Source organism: Semicossyphus pulcher, unplaced genomic scaffold (assembly GCF_022749685.1).
Source record: "Semicossyphus pulcher isolate SPU_LCO1_2020_fin unplaced genomic scaffold, fSemPul1.0.p SCAF_19, whole genome shotgun sequence".
In the NCBI taxonomy this organism is placed as follows: Eukaryota; Metazoa; Chordata; class Actinopteri; order Labriformes; family Labridae; genus Semicossyphus; species Semicossyphus pulcher.
Window position 1 is genome coordinate 1,521,512 of NW_027211692.1, and position 22,303 is coordinate 1,543,814.

The 22,303-nt window shown below is 45.1% G+C and overlaps 1 protein-coding gene across 2 annotated transcripts in view; it reads left to right on the forward strand.

Moving 5' to 3' along the window:
- The window catches only part of plekhg2 (pleckstrin homology domain containing, family G (with RhoGef domain) member 2), a 69,886-nt gene that overhangs the window by 16,460 nt on the left and 31,123 nt on the right, over window positions 1–22,303 (forward strand). Inside the window, exons 1-3 of one of the 2 annotated variants that reach the window (XM_069668319.1) lie at window positions 3,166–3,218; window positions 7,973–8,508; window positions 16,643–16,743. In XM_069668319.1, the coding sequence (XP_069524420.1) occupies window positions 8,023–8,508; window positions 16,643–16,743 (587 nt within the window). In that variant the 5' untranslated portion in view covers window positions 3,166–3,218; window positions 7,973–8,022. Of the gene's footprint in view, window positions 1–3,165; window positions 3,219–7,972; window positions 8,509–16,642; window positions 16,744–22,303 lie in introns of those variants that run through there. The other variant, XM_069668318.1, reaches the window with a different exon arrangement.

Here is a 22,303-nt window from a genome sequence, read left to right on the forward strand (position 1 = left end):
AAGTGAAGACAAACATGTTCAGCCACAGTGTTCTCGTCTGTGATTGGCTGGTTTCCGAAGCCTCCCTGCTCTTATTACTCTGATAACAAACAGAAAGAAGAAACAGGCGACGGAGCAGACGGCCAGTTTGGACGGAAACACGGAGCACAAACAGTCAGGAAGAAAAGAACAGCCTCACAGCTTCGAGCTGCTGCACAGAAGCTCTCAGCCCGTCAAACTAAAGACTCTTTGTTTGCATCATTTTCCAAAGTGAACTACATGTGTTCAGCTCGTTAACCTGTGTTAGAACACGTGTTGGAGGTAATACCACAGAAGAAGAACACATCTGTCTCCCCTTCACATCAGCAGCTCACACACAGACGGAGCAGTGATGTCAAATTAGCAGATTGTTTAAGGGAGTTCACTGATGACTGCAGGAGCGACTGTAAACACCAGGAAGCTGTCAGGATGTGCGTGTGTGTTTATGAGTGTGTGTTTATGTGTGTGGCAACATTTGGCACAGTTCTGTGAAAGGGTCAAAGGTCATGTGGGCTGGCCGCAACAACAGTCGTCTCTACGGTAAACAAATGATGTGAGGGGACTCACTTCCTGTCTCCGTCTCTCCAGTAACATTTATCTCTGCTGCCGTCTGAAGACACACACACACACACACACACACACACACACACACACAGTTTTCTCTCCTGATTTTATTTCCTTGTTTAAGTTATTTGAATTCTATAAAATAAGATGAAATTAAAATCCCTCTCCTCGCCTTGGGCTGACCCTGAAACACGACATCCGCTCACTTACCTGTGTAAAGTCTAATGTGTTTGATTCTCAGGCTGAAACCCGGAGTCACTGCTGTGTACGAGCTTTAAACATCGGCGACGTGTTTGTTTTTCAGAGGGAGTTTAAAGAAACCAGACGCTCTGATCCTCCACTCGTCAAACACTCTGACTGTGTTTGTCTCAGAGTCTCTGATGCGGTCGGCCGATCGTCGTCTCAATCCAAACTCCTCTTCATCTTCCTCACCGCTCGTTCTGCCTCATTGAGGTTCCTGAATGTGCTCGTTCACGGGGTTTTCCTCCAGGCTGCTGAGTGATCTCTCTGACTGGACGGCTGCACCAACAACTGCAGACCCGAGTCTGTTATAAACATGTTGAATTACACAGTAAAATTCGATTTGCTGTTAGTCAGATTGTTATTCATTTCATTGTATTCTCATCTTTGATCACACTCGGTGCATGTTTGAAGGGGGCAAAGCTGTAGTGTTGACGTTTACTTGGTTTGGACTTTCAATGTTGGCAGGCAACACGCCCCATAGCTACACAAACAGGTGGTCACGGTTGAGAAACTGTCGCAGGTTCAGTCTAAAATAAGCTTGTTATGTTATGTTACAGTCGATCTGCAACTCCCCTGTCCTGCAAAGTCAAATGTTTTTGTCATGGAGTCTGGTGGACTTGCAGTTTGAGATTTCGCTGCAGTTTCTTATTAAGAAACAATCATCTTCCTCTGTAACAAAAAGGTCTATCTCTGTAGGGATCCTTTCTGTCATGTTGTCACACACTTAGAACAACAATCTGAGCCTGTCAGTGGAAACAACAAGAACTTTTAGTGGACGACCTTTGACCCATCAAGGATTATGTTGCAGCCGTTACAGCCTGTTTCACTGCTGCAGGATGAACACACCTACTGGAGCAGTTCTAAAACTGTTCTACCTTCTAGTCATGAATACCTTCATTGTCCTTCAAGGAACCAATATAAACATGCTCAACATGTTTGTTGCTGAGCTCTCAGTCATTTCTGTCTTTTGGGAGTCTCTGTCAAACAGCCTATTCTGTCATTTAAGTGTGAGAAGCCGTTGGTTTGCTGTTGTTGACAGATATGAACAAACACGTTTCCTGTACTTGTGTGCGTGTGCGGCGGTTTCCTCAGCAGCTCCGCGCGCTGCAGGTTGTTGAGTTTCAAACAGGCTGTGATTTGATCTTTTCTAAGAAACGTTCGTGCTGAAGCTGTAACGTGTTGCATCACTGTCGAACACATAATGACAGCGAGGAGCTGCTCTCTTATTACTGTAATCACACACGCTGGAATCCACGCCACCTTATAGTTTCATAGCGTGTGTTTAAAGGGGAATTCCACCTTAAAAACGCACTCACAGCTGGGCAGTAATACAACACTCTTTATTCAAAACAGCGAATGTCTTGTTCAGCTACTTCCCCCTACTTCATTCTGTAATTTGCATTAAATACCTTTTGTCTGTATGAGTGACCTGAGCTCCCAGAAGCCCCCCCCTGTGTGGATTGTAGTTTCATGTTTTAGTGTGGACGTCAGAGCGTCAGTCCCTCTAACTCTTATGTAACAGATGATGGTGTGGAGCGTAAGGTTCATGTTCCTGTCACACTTTACGATACGAACATGGAGAAAATGAGCAGGCGGTGTCGTGTTTGAAGACTCTCCACGTGTACGAGGACATAAAGTCTGAAAGACCAAAAAACACGATGAAGGCGTTCCTCAGGGAACCAACCTGGGTCCTCTACAGTTGGGATTATATGTTGATGATAGAGGCCTCACAGGTGGTGCACATGTGGGCTTCAGGTGGGGAAACTCTGATCCACATTTTAACCCACGTTCTACCTTCTACAGACCAAACTACCGCTCTATGGAGGACATCAGTCTCGCTCGGGGCCAAACGATGTGTAGAAATCACACTACATATTAGTGTGTGCCTGGGTGTGTGTACTACAAAAAGAGAAATATAACGCAATGCACCAAACCACATCCTGCACTTTCAGTCAGGTTGACTTCACACGCTCTGTCTTTCTCTATCTTTCACACGCACACACACACACACACACACACACACACACACACACACACACACACACACACACCTCTACAGATTTGAACCCATCAAGACAATATCCATCACCCCAAAACTCTTACCTGATCCTGATTCCAACTGTAACCATAAAACCACGTCTGAATCCTAAAGCGGTAAATTTAAAAGACACTTAGTTGTCCTTAAAAAGCAGACATGCATGAATATGCAAACACACACACACACACACACACACACACACACACACACACACACACAAACAGGAAATCAAACACGTTGAGAAACGTTTCTTTCTCAGAGTGTGAGCGACAGACTTGAGTCAGTCTGTAACGTTGGCCTGTCGTGAATCAGACGTTTTAAGAGCAGCATGTCAACTGACTGAGACACAGAAACTGTAAGTACGTCTAATGTCAAACTTTATCTGCATTTATGTGCTTATAGGTTTCGACCTAAGTTTGGTTTACATTTGTTGACTTTGTTGATTCGACAGGATAAAATACAAACACTTTGTTCTGAGCCTTATTAATGTTTCCTTAATCTCGTATTTCTACAGTAAAACCGAACACAGCTACACTTGAAGCTTGTTTCTAACTATAATCTCCAGATGTTCTCCTATGCTTTAGTTTTCAGTCACATTTGTCTCTCAACTCACCTGCTTACATTATATTAAGGCTTAAAGTGATGCAGCGTTAGGGGCGTGGCCTCTTTGAGTGACAGGTGGGAGCTGCTAGCTGTCTGCTAGGTGTCCCCTCAGCTAACTCAGTCACTGAACGTAACCTCTGGGCCGTGTTTGTGCTGTTGGAGCCTTTTGGAGATTTGTTCATGTAAATATCAGACAGATAATCTGTGTGTGCGCTTTATTGGACGAACAGACCATCCAACACGTCTCACACACTGTTCTTACACTCATTATATGTTAGCACTCATTAGCAGCTATCCTAATATAACCCCATAAAAACAAGATGGCGTTCCTGTTGGTTATTCTTTCTTTGGTTATGCTACTTCCATCACTGCTTTGATTTTTGGTTTCTGTGTGTTTATTTGTCGACACACACACATCTGATACAGCGTCAGTAATCTGGGTCTACATCTTTTCCTTCTCTTGTGAACATTTCTCTCTTGGCTGATATGATGATGATGTGACGAGGTCGGCACTCAGCCGTGTCAGCGCTGTTTATAAGATGAGGATGGCGTCACGGTGGTTTTAGTCTTGGAGCAGAGCCAGGCCTGATAAGAGAGAGAGAGGGACGAGGAGGGAGGGGAGCATGAGAGAGAAAATCGCAGTGATCTCAGCAGGAGTAGGGACCGTTAGGCCCCGTCAGACCTGCAAGTCCGTACGTAAACGTTGTGCCAGATGATGCTCTCATGTAGGAGTCAGAGTCACTTCAGACCTTTAACATCGTTCTGAATGAGCCACACTGACACACAGAGGTTAGACAAACGTGTTTTCCTGCTTCTTTAGAGTGATTACTTCTCATCTCTTACACACAAAGAAAAGAGTTTCGTGTTGAAGGAGGAGGTTTGTCTCTTGTCAGACTGAAACACTTTAAGTCCAGGCAGAGACGCTGATGTTACTCATTAGACTGTTTACAGTCGGACTTTTTGTGTTCATGTCTGAAAGTGCTGATTCAACGGTTTTATTCTGTTGTTTCATGGATTTACAGCCGCACGCAGTGATTATTCTAGTCCACAATTAAAGTGGAATTTGGGTATTTTTAAACCTGGGCCCTGGTTTACATATTTATGGGTCTAACTGTTAGAAAGAATAAATAGAAGTTTTAAATGTCTCCTGTCGATGTGTTCGTCCTGCAGCAGTGAAACAGGCTGTAATAACCGCAGCATAATCCTTGATGGGTCAAAGGTCGTCCCCTAAAAGTTCTTGTTGTTTCCACTGACAGGCTCAGATTGTTCTTCTAAGTGTGTGACAACATGACAGAAAGGATCCCTACAGAGATAGACCTTTTTGTTACAGAGGAAGATGATTGTTTTAACCACACACAGACGTTACATCGCTCTCTGCACACACACCAGACTCCATTCAGAAAAACACTGATTTAAGCTCACAGGAGCTGCTGCTCTGCTGCTGCCTCGATGAACAGGTTTGTCTGTTTTATGATATAGCTATTAAAAATAACTGAAGTAACATTTAATGTGTCACTCAAATAGTTTTCAGGGCATTCAAGAAATAGTTCAGCTGTAATGTTTCTCAAAGTTCAAATGTAGTAGTAGCTGATGACAACTAATCGATGAATGGTTGGAAAGCGTCACATCTGATTGCTTCAGCTGATCGTTACGCGCTTCTTACCTACGTGATCTGCAGCCACAGATTTGCTGCACGTCGACACGTCGGCTTCATGAATCCCTTTGAAAGAAAGAACCACATCATCAGCCTTTCTTTTCCTTATATCAGCTAGTTTTAATAATTAATAACACTCTGTATCATGCAGTGAAGAGAGAGAGCTCATTAGAGGCAGGAAGTCTGAATGAAGCCAGTGATTTACACACACACGCACACACACACACACACACACACACACACACACACACACCCTGACTGACTCACCCGTCTGCTGTGATGTCGGCTGAGAAATGTTTGAATGCCATGTCTAAATAAGGCTGTAAACTGCTGCTGATCAGTGTGAGTGTGTGTGTGCGTGTGTGTGTGCGTGTGTGTGTGTGTGTGTGTGTGTGTGTGTGTGTGTGTGTATGTGTGTGTGTGTGTGTGTGTGTGTGTGTGTTGTGCCTCTCTTCAGCTGTTTGTGTTGGAGAGAAAATAACAAAAACATCACATGAACACACATAAGAACACGGAGCTAGTTTTTACTGCCGTTATCGACATCACAAGTTTTGAATGTTCCTGTGATAACGGAGGAATTTGTCTCCTGAGAAACTACATCTGATAGTAAGAGAGTCGTTCTAGGCGGATCCTATAGAAGTCTATGAGAACATGCTCCTCCTCCTCTCCTGATGTATTCCCTCAGTAAACATGTTCCTAATGAGTTTATGGTCTCAGTCTCTAGTTTCAAGTCTTCTTCAACACAGCATGATGTTCATTTAGTCACTGATGCTCCCATTGAGAGTCACACAGACCAGGAAGAGGGGAGGGGTTAGGGCGGGGCTACCTGTGATTGACAAGTTGTGACTTAAAGGTGTAAGAATGTGTACACAGCAGCTGGATCCTGATCAGGGGCTCCATCCTGCGAAGCATGTATTTGATTGCATCGTACATCGACGACTGTCCCATTTCGAAGGCTCAGATGCGTCCTCCTTTCCCAGGTCACGAAGGATCCATTGGGTGCATCCTTGGAGACCCAACGTTGCGTGCAAATTCAATAAAGATGGCGGACCTTTAAAATAACAGGTTAACTTACGTGACTTTTTTAGCTAGTTATCCAGCTACCTACCTTTTGCTAGGTGACAGGAGCAGTGCTATGTGACACAAGGTTAAGGGTGGGGACAGCTGGTGATGCAAACAGGAAATCCTCCGTAGACCAGACCGTCTCATTTCACTTCAGTCTCAGCGTCTACGCAGGCTGCCAACGCCTCATCCTGCGTAGACCGCGTCATTCAAAGGATGCAGCCCCTGAACTGAGCAGCAGGTCACAAAGCAACGGGTAACATCAGGCAACATCCACTTCTTATATACGGTCTGTGTGTGTCCATGCAGGCTGCTGTTGTGTTCACACCGGAAACAGGGGTCACAGAAGCTAAATGCTGAATGCAGAAGCTAACATTAGCTTAGCATCCTTGTTTGCCAAGAGAGCTGGTGCACCACGCAGCCTCCTCCTCCAACATGAACCCAACACGACGACTCTAAAAAGTCCAACATGATTTGACTAAATGTTCTGGTGGTTTGCAGATGAAACCTCCATCATGTCCTCGTGTGGAACAAAGAACAACGAGGCTTTAAACCACGCGTCTGCACCACGCTCACCATGTGTACATACCACACGTATGAGGAGGCTGCAGCTTTACAACTCTGCTGGCAGCTGTTAAAGCGATTCCTGTGAGAACCTGTACTGTTATAAGGCTCTTATGGGTGCATATCGGAAAATGTTCTCAGTTAACACTCTGCGTTCGGAAATTCCTCCTGCCAGGATGTCTGGAATCCAAACACTAATGAACTTTAAACACTTCTGCAGCTCTCGAGTCGCTGCCAGCAGCCAGGACAGGTGTGTTTCTGTCTGCGTGGAGACTGGAAATGAGATGATTACAGGGTGTCGTGAAGTTGTAACGAAGGGAAATTGTATAATTATATTTTTAAATATGGCAGAAAGTGTTTTATGAGACAAGAAAATGGAAGATTTTCAGCCCAGAAACCTGGAAACTGTCAGTGTTAACCCTCGTTAAAGACACAGTCACGGTGAGGCTCGTAGGCTTTCGTAAACCAAAGGTGCACAAACTGTTTTAACCTCGAAGTCTGTTCATTATTTTTAAGTGTCTCATATCCTGATGAACATTTTTACAACATGGTTATTTACTAACTCAGGTGTGTTCTTTTGAACATGATGATGAAGAGGATCGTTTTCTGGACAATATCATATATTTTGGTTCAGTCTGTCTTTAAGGCTTCTTGGTGCATTTTTCTGATCAGCCTGAGAAGCGAGAAATGACTCGGTGGAAATGAGCCGGCAAAAAATCTGCCCTTGCTAACCACATCCTGACTCCAGCTCCCGTCCTGTTAAAGTGTTACACAGAAGAAGAAACACAGGTGAACGTCATCATATTGTCGCCTTCAGAGATGCGTTCCTCCTTTCACACACTCGTGAACAAACTGCGAACACACTTCCTGTTTACTCTGACAAACACAACTGCAGGTTTACCTTCGACTTTGATTTAACGATCAGAACATATTTCTGACTGGTGGCTTGTTGGCACTTCCTGTTTGTGTGTGAAAACATGCAGCAGGTACGCCGCAGCGTGGAGCTGTTGTAGCCGTCATGTTAGCCAGCTGGTTTCAGGAAACGGTTTATAAAAGCAACACACACATTTTATATAACGTGTGTTTGTGTGTGCAGAGCCGGCTGTGTGCGGATTGATTCCTTTCACATGTCACGTCAGCCTCAGTCATTTCCTGTTGTGCATGTTAAACTGGATAAAATCAGCTGGCCGACTTTAACGTTCTCCTCCCTGTTTGTGTCTCTGCAGCCGCCAAGCGTCCCTCCTCGGTCTCGTCTCTGAGTGGGATTGTGGGTAGGATGATGTCGTCCGGCGACCGAGGAGCCTCGTCCTCCTCCTGCACCTCCGTCAACACCGTCTGCTCTGACGGCGAGCGTCCCGCCTCCCTGTCCCTCTCCTCCTCTGCGTCATCCGTGTCCCTGCAGGAAACTTCCCACTCCTCCTCCTCGTCCTCCTCCTCCTCTTCCTCTCTGCCGTACGGCGCCGTGCCGACCTACAACGCCTCCTCCTCCTCGTCTTCGTCCTCCACGCCGAAGAGGAACGGCTCGGACATCAGCCTGGAGCTGACTCCCCTTGTCACACCGCACGGAGGAGGAGTTCCTGGAGGAGGAGGAGTCTGTGCCGCGAAGGTGACAGGTGTAGGTCACGGCCCTAATGGACATGTAGCCAATCAGGCGCCGGCGGCAGTGGCCACGCCGAGACAGCTTTCCCGGCTGGAGCGAGTGATTCTGGAGATCGTAGAGACGGAACAAGCGTACGTCAGAGATCTGAAGAGCATCGTGGAGGTAAGAAGCACAGCTGTCAATCACTGACGTCTGATTAATCTTACTGCTATTTTATTTGTTTCCTGTATTTCAAAGAGATCACACATTAGATGGCCGCTCCCTCAGGTAGCACCTGGAAACATCACTCATTAAAAACAGACAGAAGTTTCCTTTAAGGCGTCACCTGACACGAGATCATCTGCCTTCATTAAAATGAGCCAATCACGACGCTGCTTTGGATTTAAGTAAAGTTAGAAACATTAAGAGGAGCTACAGTACAGCTGTGTGTGTGTGTGTGTGTGTGTGTGTGTGTGTGTGTGGGAGGAGCTAGCTGTTGCTTAGATTTACTGGCCAGGTGTGAATGCCTCTGGGCCAGTTTACCTGCAGCTGGCCTCTACACAGACACACACACACACACACACACACACACACGCACACACACCTCCGCTCACTATTGCGTCACAACTGGAGAAAACGTTCATCTGAGAGAAACTTATTTATTTATGTTATTCCTGAGTTTTGCTTCATCAGAAGCTGCTTTGGGAAACGTACGAAAATGTGACGGCTTCAAAAACAAACTTCTGTGATCACTAACAGAGCCCTGTTTTCTTCACCTGAGCAGGTACACCGTCTGTTTGTCTTCCTGCTGCACTGATGGAAAATCACTCAGTATAAAGTGTCAGTGGAGGAATGTGTTCGAGTTCTCTGTCGAGTTAAAAACGACATTTTTTCAAAGGGAGTTTTGAATGAAAAATAGTTTTCGAGAGAATTTGCTGACTTGGTCGTTTGATTGTGTGAGATTTATCCATCATTGGTCCAGGTGCAGCGGGAATCAGCCAGGCACCGTGTGTGTGTGTGTGTGTGTGTGTGTGTGTGTGTGTGTGTGTGTGTGTGTGTGGGTGTGTGTGTGTGTGTGTGTGTGTGGGTGTGTGTGTGTGTGTGTGTGGGTGTGCCTCCATCTGTCCGGTTGGAGTGTGAAACATCCTTTTGAAGTGAAAGAGAGAATTTACGGCTGCTTTCATCCCCTGCCATGACACACACACTCGCACTCTGTCTCGCTCTCTCGCTCTCTCACACACACACACACACACACACACTCGTGGCTGGCCTGTCATCAGGTGTATCAGCTGTCTGTCAGTTTCTTCCCTCCGACCTTCTCCAGAGGTCGAACCTCCCGCTCTCTCTCTCATCACCACATTTCTTCTTCGTTGGTTGATGGTCCTGTTTTTCTTCTTCTCTCCCTCAGAGGTCACATTTAAAGGACTTCTATCGCCCTGCTGCGTCACTGAAGCCGTCTGTTTGTGGATTATTAATCGATCACTAATAGATTATGAAATCTTTGACCTTTCGTGCAAAGAAAAGTTCTTTTTCAGAGTTTTTATCTCATATATTTGTGAATTGTATCTCCAAAAACGTTTGTCTTAAAAAGTACGAATGTATAATCTTTTCTTATACATTCACCCCTTTAATCTCCCATAAAATCCAAGTTTAATTTACCGCTATAATCTCAGACAGTATCTGATCTTTTTGTCTAAATTTACAGCCTAAATGTCAGAGAATATTTGAGTTATTATCTCGTAAAGTCCTGATTTCTTTGACGATCTTTTCCCGCTTTAATCTCAGACAGAATCCAAGTTTCTTTCTTGTAAAATGTCAGAAAAGTTATTTTGAAGTTTTTTCCTAAAACGATCACTTTAAAAACAACGTTTATTCTAATTTCTTTCTCGTAAAGTCGGCGCTATGATCTCAAAGAGTGGGACGGTATGTTGGATTATCGTAGCTGGGTTTTAACAGCAGGAGACTGAAGGCAGAGGTGCAGGTGCAGACCAACCAGGTGTTTATTTCACCAACACAGACAGCATGGCAGCATGGTAACCATGGTAGCACGGTAACCAAGCATGACAGAGAGTGGCAGCCTTTTATAGCCTGCTGCTGGGTACGCCCCCGAGCCACCGCACATTAATATACAAAATCTACATTTCATTCATGTACACATTAAATGTAACACTACATATTTAGGTTGTTAAACACCCCTACACCATTTCACTCAATGGTCTCTCTCTCTCAATAGATCAATAGATCAATAACACATTTGAACCACTGCTTTGAGTCTTATTGTTGAACCACACTGCCTTGATAATGTCAGACAGTACAAGTCATACAAACAGGAAGTCTCCATCAGTTATTCTCTTGCAGATTTTTTACATAAATATTGAAAATATATTGAAACAGTTTTTTCCTAAATGTGCCACTTACTGAGAGATGATGTTGTTCATGTCTGACTTGAATCTCCTGTAACGTCACACACTCACTGCTATGATGTCAAAGAGTACCCGAGCGTTTGTATTTAACCCCTTAATGTCTGAATACGTGAGTAATTATCTTCTGTAGTCGTGAGTGTTTCTTATGAACCTTTAGCACTCTATAATCTCTGAGATAATCTCAGTAAATGTATGACTCTAATCTCTTTGACAAAACAAGTTTATTTCTTATTAAATATGAACCGTAAACTTTAAACTTCTCAGATGATCATTTGTTATTTTCACACCTTCACTGGGCCGGACAGCTTTCACATTTCAGACTCGCGCTGTCGTTTTTAAAGTTCAGTTTATTCACAGCGACAATCTCAGAGTTCCTCTCTGCCCTGATGGAAGGAGGGTTTGATAGCTGAGCTCTGTGTGTGTGTGTGTGTGTGTGTGTGTGTGTGTGTGTGTGTGTCGTCCTGTAATGTAAGCCTTCGTTCCTGCTGCTCTCTGTATTTGAGGTTTTGCTGAAGTCTGGTTTTGATTGAGGCTACATGATGTCACGCTCACTGGGAATCTGAACCAACTACCATAATAGGCCTGCGTGTGTGTGTGTGTGTGTGTGTGTGTGTGTGTGTGTGTGCGTGAACAATAACAACTCAGACAGAGGAAAAGAAGGAGCAGGAGAGAGTAAAAACAGCTCCTCTGACACTGACGGGCTTGTAAACTTTCACATCTCCTGCAAAAGGCTGAAAACTCGCCACACGATCTTCCTCTTATTTTTCATACATTAACGATTGTTCTCTGCAGTCGTCTTCCTCGTTAACGGCTTAAGTAATTAAAAAAAGGTGGAATAACGTCCCCGGATTCAGAGATCTTTGAGTTTTCTGAGAGAGAAAAGTCAGTTGTGGAGCGAACATGAGACGTTGGGTGCAGCGGGGATCCTGCTGTTGACCTGCAGCCAAGTGGGACAGGAAACGAGGGGGAGAGAGGGGGAGAAATAGAAAGACTGGGGGGGAAAACAGATGATGGGGGAGGGAGGGGAGAAAGCAAGAGAAAAGAAGAGTGAGGCGGTGGGGATAAACTTTGGGACTGAAGGGAGAATGGGGACCAAGAGAGGGGAGAGTAGAAAAACAGAGAGGGTGGGAGAGGAGACAAAAAGTTGGAGAAGAGGAAGAAAAGAAAGAGAAGTAAAGGAGGAGGAGGTGTGGAGGAAGAGGAGGAGGAGGGGATGAGTGAGTGAATGAAGAGGATCAAACAGAGAGCGAGCAGCTGTTAGAATGAGTCCTGCCTGAGCGTAACGTCTCTCTGCAGCTGACTCATCATCCAGTTACACTAATAATGTAACAGACCACATCAGTGCTTCACTTACAAACACGGTTAGTAGGCTGTTCGACGGACAGCCAGCAGCTCAGTATACATGCTCGCTGATCAGCGTTTAATGACACGCGCAAAGACGTCCTCTTCTTATCTAAAGTACTCCTCCCGTCCTACAGCGGCCTGCATGAAGTACACATCTGTCTGTGCTCTATCAGCCGCTCAGGTGATGTGATGTTCTGCTGCAAAGGATTGTGGGCCAGAAAAGCCAAAAAACATGCATTTAGTGGGACATCCTGGCATGCTGCATGTGATAGACACAGATTGGAACATGCTTAATGTTTTCATGCACGCTTAATAGCAGTTTGGGTTGAACAACTTGTGCACATTTATTGGGGAATTCATTACGCCCTGCTCTCAGGCGTTACCTGAGCTCCTCACTGACGGAGCTCAACTCATGCACAGGTTGATGATGAGCAGGGAGGGGAGGGGGCAGCTCTCAGTCTGTGGTGAAGCCCAGACTCGACAGGTGTTTACTAGTTTCACTGTCTGTAACGCAGCTCGTCTTGATATGAACGATCCCTTTGTACCGGCTCCACACGTGTGGACAGAGTGTGCCGGTGTGCAGAGGTTGAGCCTCGCACAGCCCCAGACTGACTGGTCTCCTGGTTATAATAATAATAATGACAATTTACTGTGAACAGATTGTTTAGATTTGTTTTCAGCCCTCACAACACTGCGCTGCAGTTCCCACCAGCTCTCTGCAGGCGGTATATCTTCACTCTAACTGCGCGCTGCTGTTAGCGCTGCTGTTTGGGAATTAGCTGCTTTTTTTTTGGCCCGAATGTCTTCATAAAGACTCATTTAAATACAAACGGCCCCGGAGACGCTGTTTGCTCTGCAGCACACTTTGGGGAGCATTTAACCCTCTGCGTGTGCTTCCAGAATGAGGCGGAGTCTTTTTGTGTCACTTGCACAGGTTTAACGGCGCAATCCTTTAGTGAATTAGGCCCTTAACTTTTAGCGTCGTTTTAGCCACAGACGGTGTTGCGTCTCGATCCGTGTCTCCTGCCTGATGTGCACTCTCAGCAGAGATACGAGGGAGGTGTGATGTCTCACTTCTTATCTACGTACATCATCAACTCCAGGATCAAATAATGTCTTTAAACATATTTTCAGTCCAAACTCTCCAAATAAGCGTCACGTGACACCGTTAGCTTCAGAATATGAAGATCCAGGTTCAGCTGTAGCATCTGTGTTGCAGGTGCAGAGCGCCAAGCTCAGAACAGCTGTAATAAATGTGCAACATCCAGTTAGCCTTTCAAAATAAAGCAGCCAGCTTGTGATAATTAAAAAGCGTGATTAAGGTGCAGCAGTAATGATCAGCGTCATTGTGTGTTCCTGGAGCTGAGGATGAAGGGAGGGAGGAGTGATCTGCTGTCGGAGCGTTTCAGGGTCCGCTCTCATTTGTCATCTCTTCCTGTTTGATTTACGGACCCCTCCTCTCTCTGTGACCCACTTTCAAACAAAGACTCCCCTCTCCTTCATTCTTCCTCTCTCTCTTTAACTCTTTCTCCTTCTTTCATCCTTTGTTTTTTCGCTCTATTTCTCTCATTCTTCTCCTCCCCTCCTCCCCTTCTCTTCTTCTCTCTCTGTGATGTTTGTTTTCTCAGCAGACTGTTGCATCGCTCTCTCCTCTTCCTCATTCCTCCTGTCTTCTCCTCGTCATCATCCAGCTCAGCTCTCTCATTTGTCACTCATCCCTCTCTCGCTCTCTTACTCTTTGTGCCCTCCAGTGTGTGTGTGTGTGTGTGTGTGTGTGTTTCCTGTTGCCTTTAAAAGGTGATGAATGTGGCCAAGGCCCCTCATTATATGCCTCATTATAGACACACACACACAGACACACACAGAGGAGGAATGGGAAAGCATCTTTTACTGCACATATGTTGACCAATCAGAAAGCTTCCTCATAAAGGGGCGGAGCAAACAAAACTGGTGTCTCTGAATTAGCATGTAGTACACTGTGTGCTGGTGTGGTGTGTCTCAGATCGAGCAGGAAATGGCTATCGCAACATTTTACTTCTTCTTCTTCTTCTTTGTCTTCTTCCTCTTCGTCCTTTCTTCTTCTTTGTCCTTTCCGTCTTCTTCTGTCTTCTCCGTCTTCGTTTTTGTCTTGTTCTTCTTCTTTATCCTTCTTCTTCTTCTTCGTCCTCTTTTTCTTCCTCGTCTCCTTCCTCTTTTTCTCCTTCTTCTTCATTGTCTCCTCCTTTTTCTTCTTCGTCTTTTTCATCTCCTTCATCTTGTTCTTTTTTGTTGTCTTCTTCTTCTTTGTCACCTTGTTCATCTACATCTTCTTCATCTCTATCTTCTTTGTCTTTGGCATCTTTTTCTTCGTCTTTTACATCTTCATCATCTTCAACTTCTTCTTCTTTGTTTCTTCTTTTTCATCTTTGTTTCTTCTTCTTCATCTTCCTGTGTGAGACCAAAAGTCACATGACATACATAATTGAACTTTTCTAACTAGCTAACTTATTGAATTGAAAATGGCTTCTGTCGGCTGTGGTCACGGGAGTTGTAGTTTAACAGAGTGTCGTGACGTGTTTGACTTCTGTTTTTGTGTTCACTGTGAAGCGAACGGGAGCAGATTCTTTTAAAGCTGAAGAAAATGTGCCGGCCGTTGTGCTCCTCTCCTCTGTTCCAGTGTTTCACTGTCCAGGCGTGTTTGCTCCGTCCGTCTCTGTGAGTCTGTGTCGGTAATAAAAGTGTGACGATGTGACAGAGCTCAGTGGTTTATAGAGATTAAAACCATCTCCCTCTCTCTCTCTCTCTCTCTCTCTCCCCGTCTCACTGTCTCTCGCCCCTCACTCCTCTGCAGTGTAATCTAATTACAGCCTGTACAGGAAATGACCTCATCTGGACGGACAAAAGTTCGCATGACTGACGGAGTGATTAAATTACTGGCAGACGTATACAGACGCAGTGGTTTAAGTTATTAAACACAGCGACAACATGAGAACGCAGAATTGTTTTATTGATTGGCAGCAGCAGGCGTCCAATCAGAGACAACAATGACACGTCCTTTAAACCTGTAACAGCTGCAGGGACGGGAGAAGGTGATTCATCCACAGGGGACGTTAAATTGACTGTTCAGGACACTCGATGGTTTTATTCTGACGGAACAAAGAGGACTTTATCTTCTTCTTACCTTCTGTTCACAACATATATTCTGCTTAAGACCTAACTGAACGATCCAGGAGAGATGCGGGCTGGAGATTTGATCAGAGTAAAAGAACACGCTCAGTTTGACTTCATCATAAAGACTCAAACTGAGGTTCTTTCTAAAGAATTCTCAGACCGGCTTCATACTTTCAGTGTTAATCAGACACTCGATGCAAAGAGACAAAGGAGGTTTGAGTGGAAGGATCTGACTTCTCTTAAAGGTCTGCAAAAACAGGTGTGACGTCTGAAGGTGTAAATAAGAACACAAAGACAAAACCTGCCAGCAGATTCATGAAATAAAGACCTCACGTGTCCAGTTTTAAAAGCAGTTTTGCAAAAGGCACCACATGCACATATACAGAGAGCGAGGTCGGTCCAGCTCTGCTCACATTCACAGGTGTATTCAGATTTGTTCAGGTGTAACACCTTCCTGCCCTGACACAACAGTGAACGTTCAGTTATCTGGCCTGCAGCCCGAGCAGACGGACCTTTGATCGGAGTGTTTGCTGACCGGTTTTGGTGACAGATTGGTTTTTCTACGTGGTTGACGTCTGACAAACATTTAAAAACGTAAGCATCTCTGAATGAAATTTTCCATCGATGGAGCTCTGGAGGGAGCTCGGGGACGTCCTTAAATGATGGGGAAACTTTGGAGTTTAGTCAGAGCACAATAACAGTGAATACTTGAGATGCAACAAGTTGATTTCTGCGTCTGGCGGCTGCAGGTACGAACCGCGTGAATAACAGAATCAGACATCTCCATCAGAGACATTAAATATATGCAAAACAAAAGTGACACGTTTTTCTGAGCAGTAAGAGAGAAGCGAACATGATGCAAAGGTGGATGAAAACTCCTCATTAACTTCCTGTTTCTCTTCTTTGTTGTTTCCTGTGTGACTTCCTGTCTGATGCCAGTCTGTCTCTGGTTTCCTGTTCACACTTAGAGCTCCGATGTGAGGGTGCGATGTGCATGGTGTTTGTTCTGGTAGGTGAGGAGCGGAGCGGAGAGGCCGGACGCTGCGTCTCCACTTTGTTGCAGAAGTGAGAAATGTAGAAAGAAGGCAGACACATAAAAAAGAGTCTTCATGGTGGATCAGAGCCTTTGTGAAATTAAATAAATGAAACTTGAGCAGAAGAAAAGGATGAGCTCCAGCTTTAAGGCTGTGGATCAGTCTGATCAGTGAGAGCACATACACCTGTGTGAGCTGCAGAGTCCTGTGAAAGACTGGAATCCTAACAACGATGTTTGTGTCTCTGTAACATCCAACTGAGTCACTCACTGAAGCTTTAAGTTATTAAATAAACACACCTTACTCTCTCTCTCTGTGTGTGTGTGTGTGTGTGTGGTGTGTGTGTGTGTGTGTGTGTGCGTGCAGGATTACCTCGGCTGTATCATCGACTGTGGCGCTCTGCCGCTGAAACCGGAGCAGGTCAGCACGCTGTTCTGCAACATCGAGGACATCTACGAGTTCAACAGGTAACACACTGCTGCTCTCCTCTGAGCACACACACACGCACGCACGCACACACACACACACACACACACACACACACACACACACACACATTCAGATCTGTAACAAACATAGCAGTCGTTGCCCTGGAAACGGGTCAAACCATGTGCGGTCTGTGCTCTTACATGTGCACTTGGTAAGAAATGACTTGACTGAATCATGAAGTGAAACTGTCACACGTCAATCAGCAGAGACTTCGTTATGAGAGAACTGATATTTGTTTACAAGTCTGCAAAGATGAGAAGAAGAGCAGGATGGGAAACCTCTGAGAGACAGTGGAGGTGGTGGTGAAGGAAGGAAGCAGGATGAGCTGATGAGATGGATTGGAGGTGACTGAGGTGGAGGAGGGTCGCAATGCTCGACAGCAGCATGATGATTGGTCGACTCCGGTTGGTTTTGTAGTTAAATAGTAAACGCCCAGAATCAGCTGATCACCAGAGAAGGAAGGGATGCTTGAACTGTCTGACAACGATGAAAAGAAAACAGCCTTACCTGTCCGACACAGTGAGGTAACCCTCCACCTGTGACTGCAGGGCTGTGCACAAAGCTGTCATCATCTTATCTTCTAATCCTGCAACTGCACTGAAAAGTTTTTACCGCTCAGTTGATTTTTTGTTCTAAAAGAGTTTACGCTAAAAAGGAGCAGGAAGTGCTGAATAAATCACATGACGGCTCAGCTGATCCACTCCCCGCTCCAGGAGGAGGCAGGAAACCAGAGGACACATCAGAAACAACTTGATTCAACAGTTTGAGACGACTTGATATCAGCCGGAGTCATGTTTGCATTCAGTGCGTGATGGAGGTCGTGAAGCTGCGTCTGAGGAAACACCAGGTTGTCTTTAGTGTGTCAGCGAGGTGGCGTCGGCCCGGGCTGAACAGGAAGTGCACGTTTCAGCATGAAGCTAACTTTACATTCTAAACTACTAACTGTTCCATCACGCAGCGTTTCTGTGGATCTGCGTCTGGAAAGTCTCTTGCGGCTTGTTGGAGTCTCATGCAGTCAGACAGAGATAAGCTGCTGGTGGAAACATTCAGATGCGCAGAGGCAGAAATGAACTGAGCAAGGCACCGAGGCTGCCAGAACCGCGGGTTTGATTCCCACCGGGGTGATTCCACGATAAAAAAGTGCTCGTCTGGAGGTTTCTGTGGGGATGAAAGCGTGCGGCAGCTGTTGAGCTCATATGAAACCAGAGAGAGAGAGAGAGTCTGTGTCACGCTAGTTTATTCGCTCAGCCGTCCCTCCTGGTATGTTCACATGTGGCCAAACAGCCTTGCTCTCTGCTGCAGTGCATTATGGGTAATTTAATGATTCTGCATGACAGTTTAGAGAAGAGGGGGGCTGTTACAGAGCAGACGCAGGAAACTTCCACCAGTGTCTACATGAGTTTTTGTGCTTTTTGTGATGTCATTTCAAATGCATCATATCCTTAAAATCTGCACAACCTAAAGTTTGTATCAGTGACGTCAGTTTAGCTTTAGTTACTTTAGTTTCTAACCAATCTGAGCATCAGGCAGATGCTGCCCGCCGTCTGCAGTCGGCATGTTGTCGACACACTTTCATACACACTTATCGTAATGAAGTGAAGACTGTAATGTGCACACATCATGATGTCATGAAAGACGCAAATCTGAGCTTTCTGCTGCAACAAGCACGAACGCTCTAAGTGTTACTGATTTGATTTAACATCAGTTTGAACAGCGTGGACATTTCACAGGCTAACACTGGATAACATGGGAAAGGGAAATGAAGTGCGCGCTGTAGCTTTAAGATTTTTCTGGTTGAATTGTTGTTACTTCAAGCTGGTTGTATGTTTATGATATTAATTAAATGATCTAAACATGTATTTAGCTACTGCACTGAGAAAGTAACATTCTTAGCACATTCGCAAAGGGAGCCGCCTGTTAGCCACAATGCTAACAGCAAAAGTGTTCATGATTTTGATTATTGTGGAACAAGTAGAACGGAGCAGGAACAGTTTGGTAATTTCTTTAAATACAGTGTAACATCGTTAGCGTTAGCCTGGCTAGCACCAAAGACAGGCTAGCTTCAAATGTTAGCCTACTGCTACATTTCAGCTTCTGTCATTTGAAGAGACATCTGGTTTCTTTTGACCGATTCAGTTAGCTTTAGCCAAAGCTGCTACCTCGCTAACTAGCAACAAATGGTTGCGAGACATTTGCATAAAACACAAGCTTTACTGTGTCTGAGGTACATCGGACTTTTATTTGATCACACACAGGAGAGAATCACTTCCTGTTAGATTACATCCCAGGCATACATTACCCTCAGGGCACCTTCCTTAAAGGGGAAGGTTCAGTCGGTATACCCACAGATCCATCTAACAGATGCACAAAAAGACGGAGAGAGCGAGGGAAGAAGTTTGTGTGTTGATGTGTGCGTGCAAGTAAGAGGGAGGGGGGTTGATTTAAAAGCCTGGGAAGGAAGCTGTTGAAATATGTCACACACACACACACACACACACACACACACACACACACAGCCCTCCACCCCGCTGAGAGTCCTGTTTTCACACTTCACTTTCTTTGTGTTTGGTCCAAAATATACATACACACACACAGGCGAACAATGTCACACACACACACACACACACACACACACACACACACACACACACAGGCGAACAATGTCACACACACACACACACACACACACACACACACACACACACACACACACACACACACACACACACACACTCAAACACTAACAGTCATACAAAGTTTTCATTCCATCCAGGCTTCCTGGCCCCGGTTCTCATGGGAAATACTGTAAGAGGGCGAGCAAGTGAGACAGAGAGAGAGAGAGAGCTCCTAACCCTCTCTCTCTCTCTCTCTCTCTCTCTCTTGGGCAGTTAATTAGGTTTTTAGTTAATGAAGTTAATTGGTTAATAACGAGGCAGAAATCCCCTCAAACCTCTCGCTCTTTGTCCCAGGAAGGAGAGAAAAAGAAAACCCCCGTGTGCTTGTTCTGGGTCACACACACAAAGACACACACACACACACACACACACACAGTCCCAGATGGGCAGACATAACAGACCCAAAGTGGCTACATCATCCAGCATAGCTAAAACATGACACCATCCAGCTGAGTGTGTGTGTGCTACAGTAGGAAATGAAGCCATGTGTGGTTATGGGAGTTTATGAAACTGAGCGTGCTCCGTAATCTCTGAATTAAATGGTTTTAATGAAGTATAATTATATTAAATGATGTATGAACAGAGCTGACGCAGCCAGTCAGAGTCAAACAGTCCTTAAGATATTAGCAAGTCTTTAAACCCACACAGCACACACAGAACTCAGACTGGATCCCAAATAGATCCTAATCTGGATTCCACAGTGGATCCTTAAATAGATCCCACACTGGATCCAAAACTGGATCCCACACTTTACCTGATACTTGATCTCTTGATGGATCCCAAACTATACACAAAACTAAATCCCACAATTTGCCCCACACTGGATCTGACTGTGGATCCCAAACTATCCCCACACTGGATCCCACAGCTGACCCCTCAGGATCCCATGCTACATCCCTTATTATCTCCTACACTGGATCTCACACTGGGTCCCATGTTGGATTCCACACTACACCCCACAGTGGATGCTAAACTGGAGCCCACTCTATATCCCTTATTATATCCGACACTGGATCCCACACTGGATTCTGCACAGGATAAACCCCACAGTGAATCCTTAACTGGATCCCATGGTTGACCCCACACTGGAACCTAAACGGGATCTCACACAGTGGATCCTTAACTGGAATCCATGTTGGATTTCACACGACACCCCAAACTGGACTCAACACTGGATCAGTGTTCTGCTCCAGTGTGAACTTCCCCTCAACACAATTATATCCTGTGCTAAGATTCATTTCACCAAAGTGAAGGATTCGAATAAATATTTCACCACTGGACGTACATCAGTAATAAATTAAGCAAGAACACTTCATCTATGTAGAGAGGAGACACACACACACACACACACACACACACACACACACACACACACAAAGTCAGACAGACAGACAGCTGGTCTCCTGGGACTTTAACCACATCATCATCGGGGCTGTGTTCCCATGGTGCACTGGGCCAACACAGCAGCTGAGTCAGACTGATGATTAATGTGATCAGTGATGTCACACGCTGATGTATTGGCGAGCGTGTGGTGGGCGGGGCTTATGTTCATTTATTATTTATATTTAAGTTGTATTAGTTTTTCTCTCTTCTCTTCCTGATCTGTGTCTCTCTTCTTCTCTGTTTTCTCTCCGTGTGTGTGCTCACATTTCTCCTTCGCTCTGATTTAGGATGTGACCTTTAACCCCGCCCTGCTAACCAGGGGTCACAAACAGCATGATGTCACACAAACACATTAATGCTGCTATACTTGTGAGGACCTTCAGAGACAGAACACATTCCTCAGCCTGTTGTTGTAAACCTGAGTCTCACCTTAAACCTGAGCCCTCGCACGGCTCTTTGAAGACCTGACCGAGGATCATCTCAACGTCTACATTCGTTATCTGCTCTTTACACATGAGACCTCACACATGCACACACACGCACGCACACGGACACACACACACACACGCGCACACGCGCACACACACACGCACACACACACACACACACACACACACACACTTCAAACCAGACTTGTTTTAGGTTATTTGGAAATTTCAGTGACTCATATAGAAAATAAACAGCAACATTTAGTATTAGAGCCGAAAGAAGATAAGACCCAAACAACACACCACTCACCGACAGATTCATTCACGAACATGACGACGGGCAGGAAGAATTGCCGATGATCGTTTTTGGACTTTTTACTGAAAATTCAGGAATAAACTGTGATGAAGCGGTGGAGACGGCGTGAACACGGGCTGGACATGTTACTTATGCTTCACGTTTGCTTCTGTCGCCATGGCTGCGGTTGTTGAGCTTCCTGCTTCAGTCAGCTCGCTTCCTGATTGGCTATCGTTTGGTTCCACGTGACGATCCACAGAGAGCTCGGCTGTCCTCGGGGTTCAGATCGTAAATATTGAACATGTTTAATATTTGAAATCGGTGCGGTCACAACGTTCTTCCGATCAGATCGGGGGAAGTAAAATCACTCTAACATCACAGCACAGGAACATCTGCACAGATCCTCTTTAGAACCATCAGAACATCAGGACTTTGTCGACTTTAGTCTGAATCAGACCCTAAATCTGCCTGATCATCTTGTAGTGTGGTCCCTGTTCAGTTCCATGTTTTTATGTCTTTATTAAAATTTGAAAGCAGAAAATTTGAATGACACCATAGAGAGAGATGCAACAAAAGTCTGATGTTGCTACAGAGGTTGCTCACTCACTGTTTAATACCTGTAAAGGTCCTGCAACCTGTTCATGCAGCAGTGATGTTAACCCCTCTGTTTCAAGATAACCTGTCAGCAAGTCAAGTGACTTCTGCACCTCCATGATTGATTTCAACTTTCTTGCTACATATTTCGAGAAAAACCTCC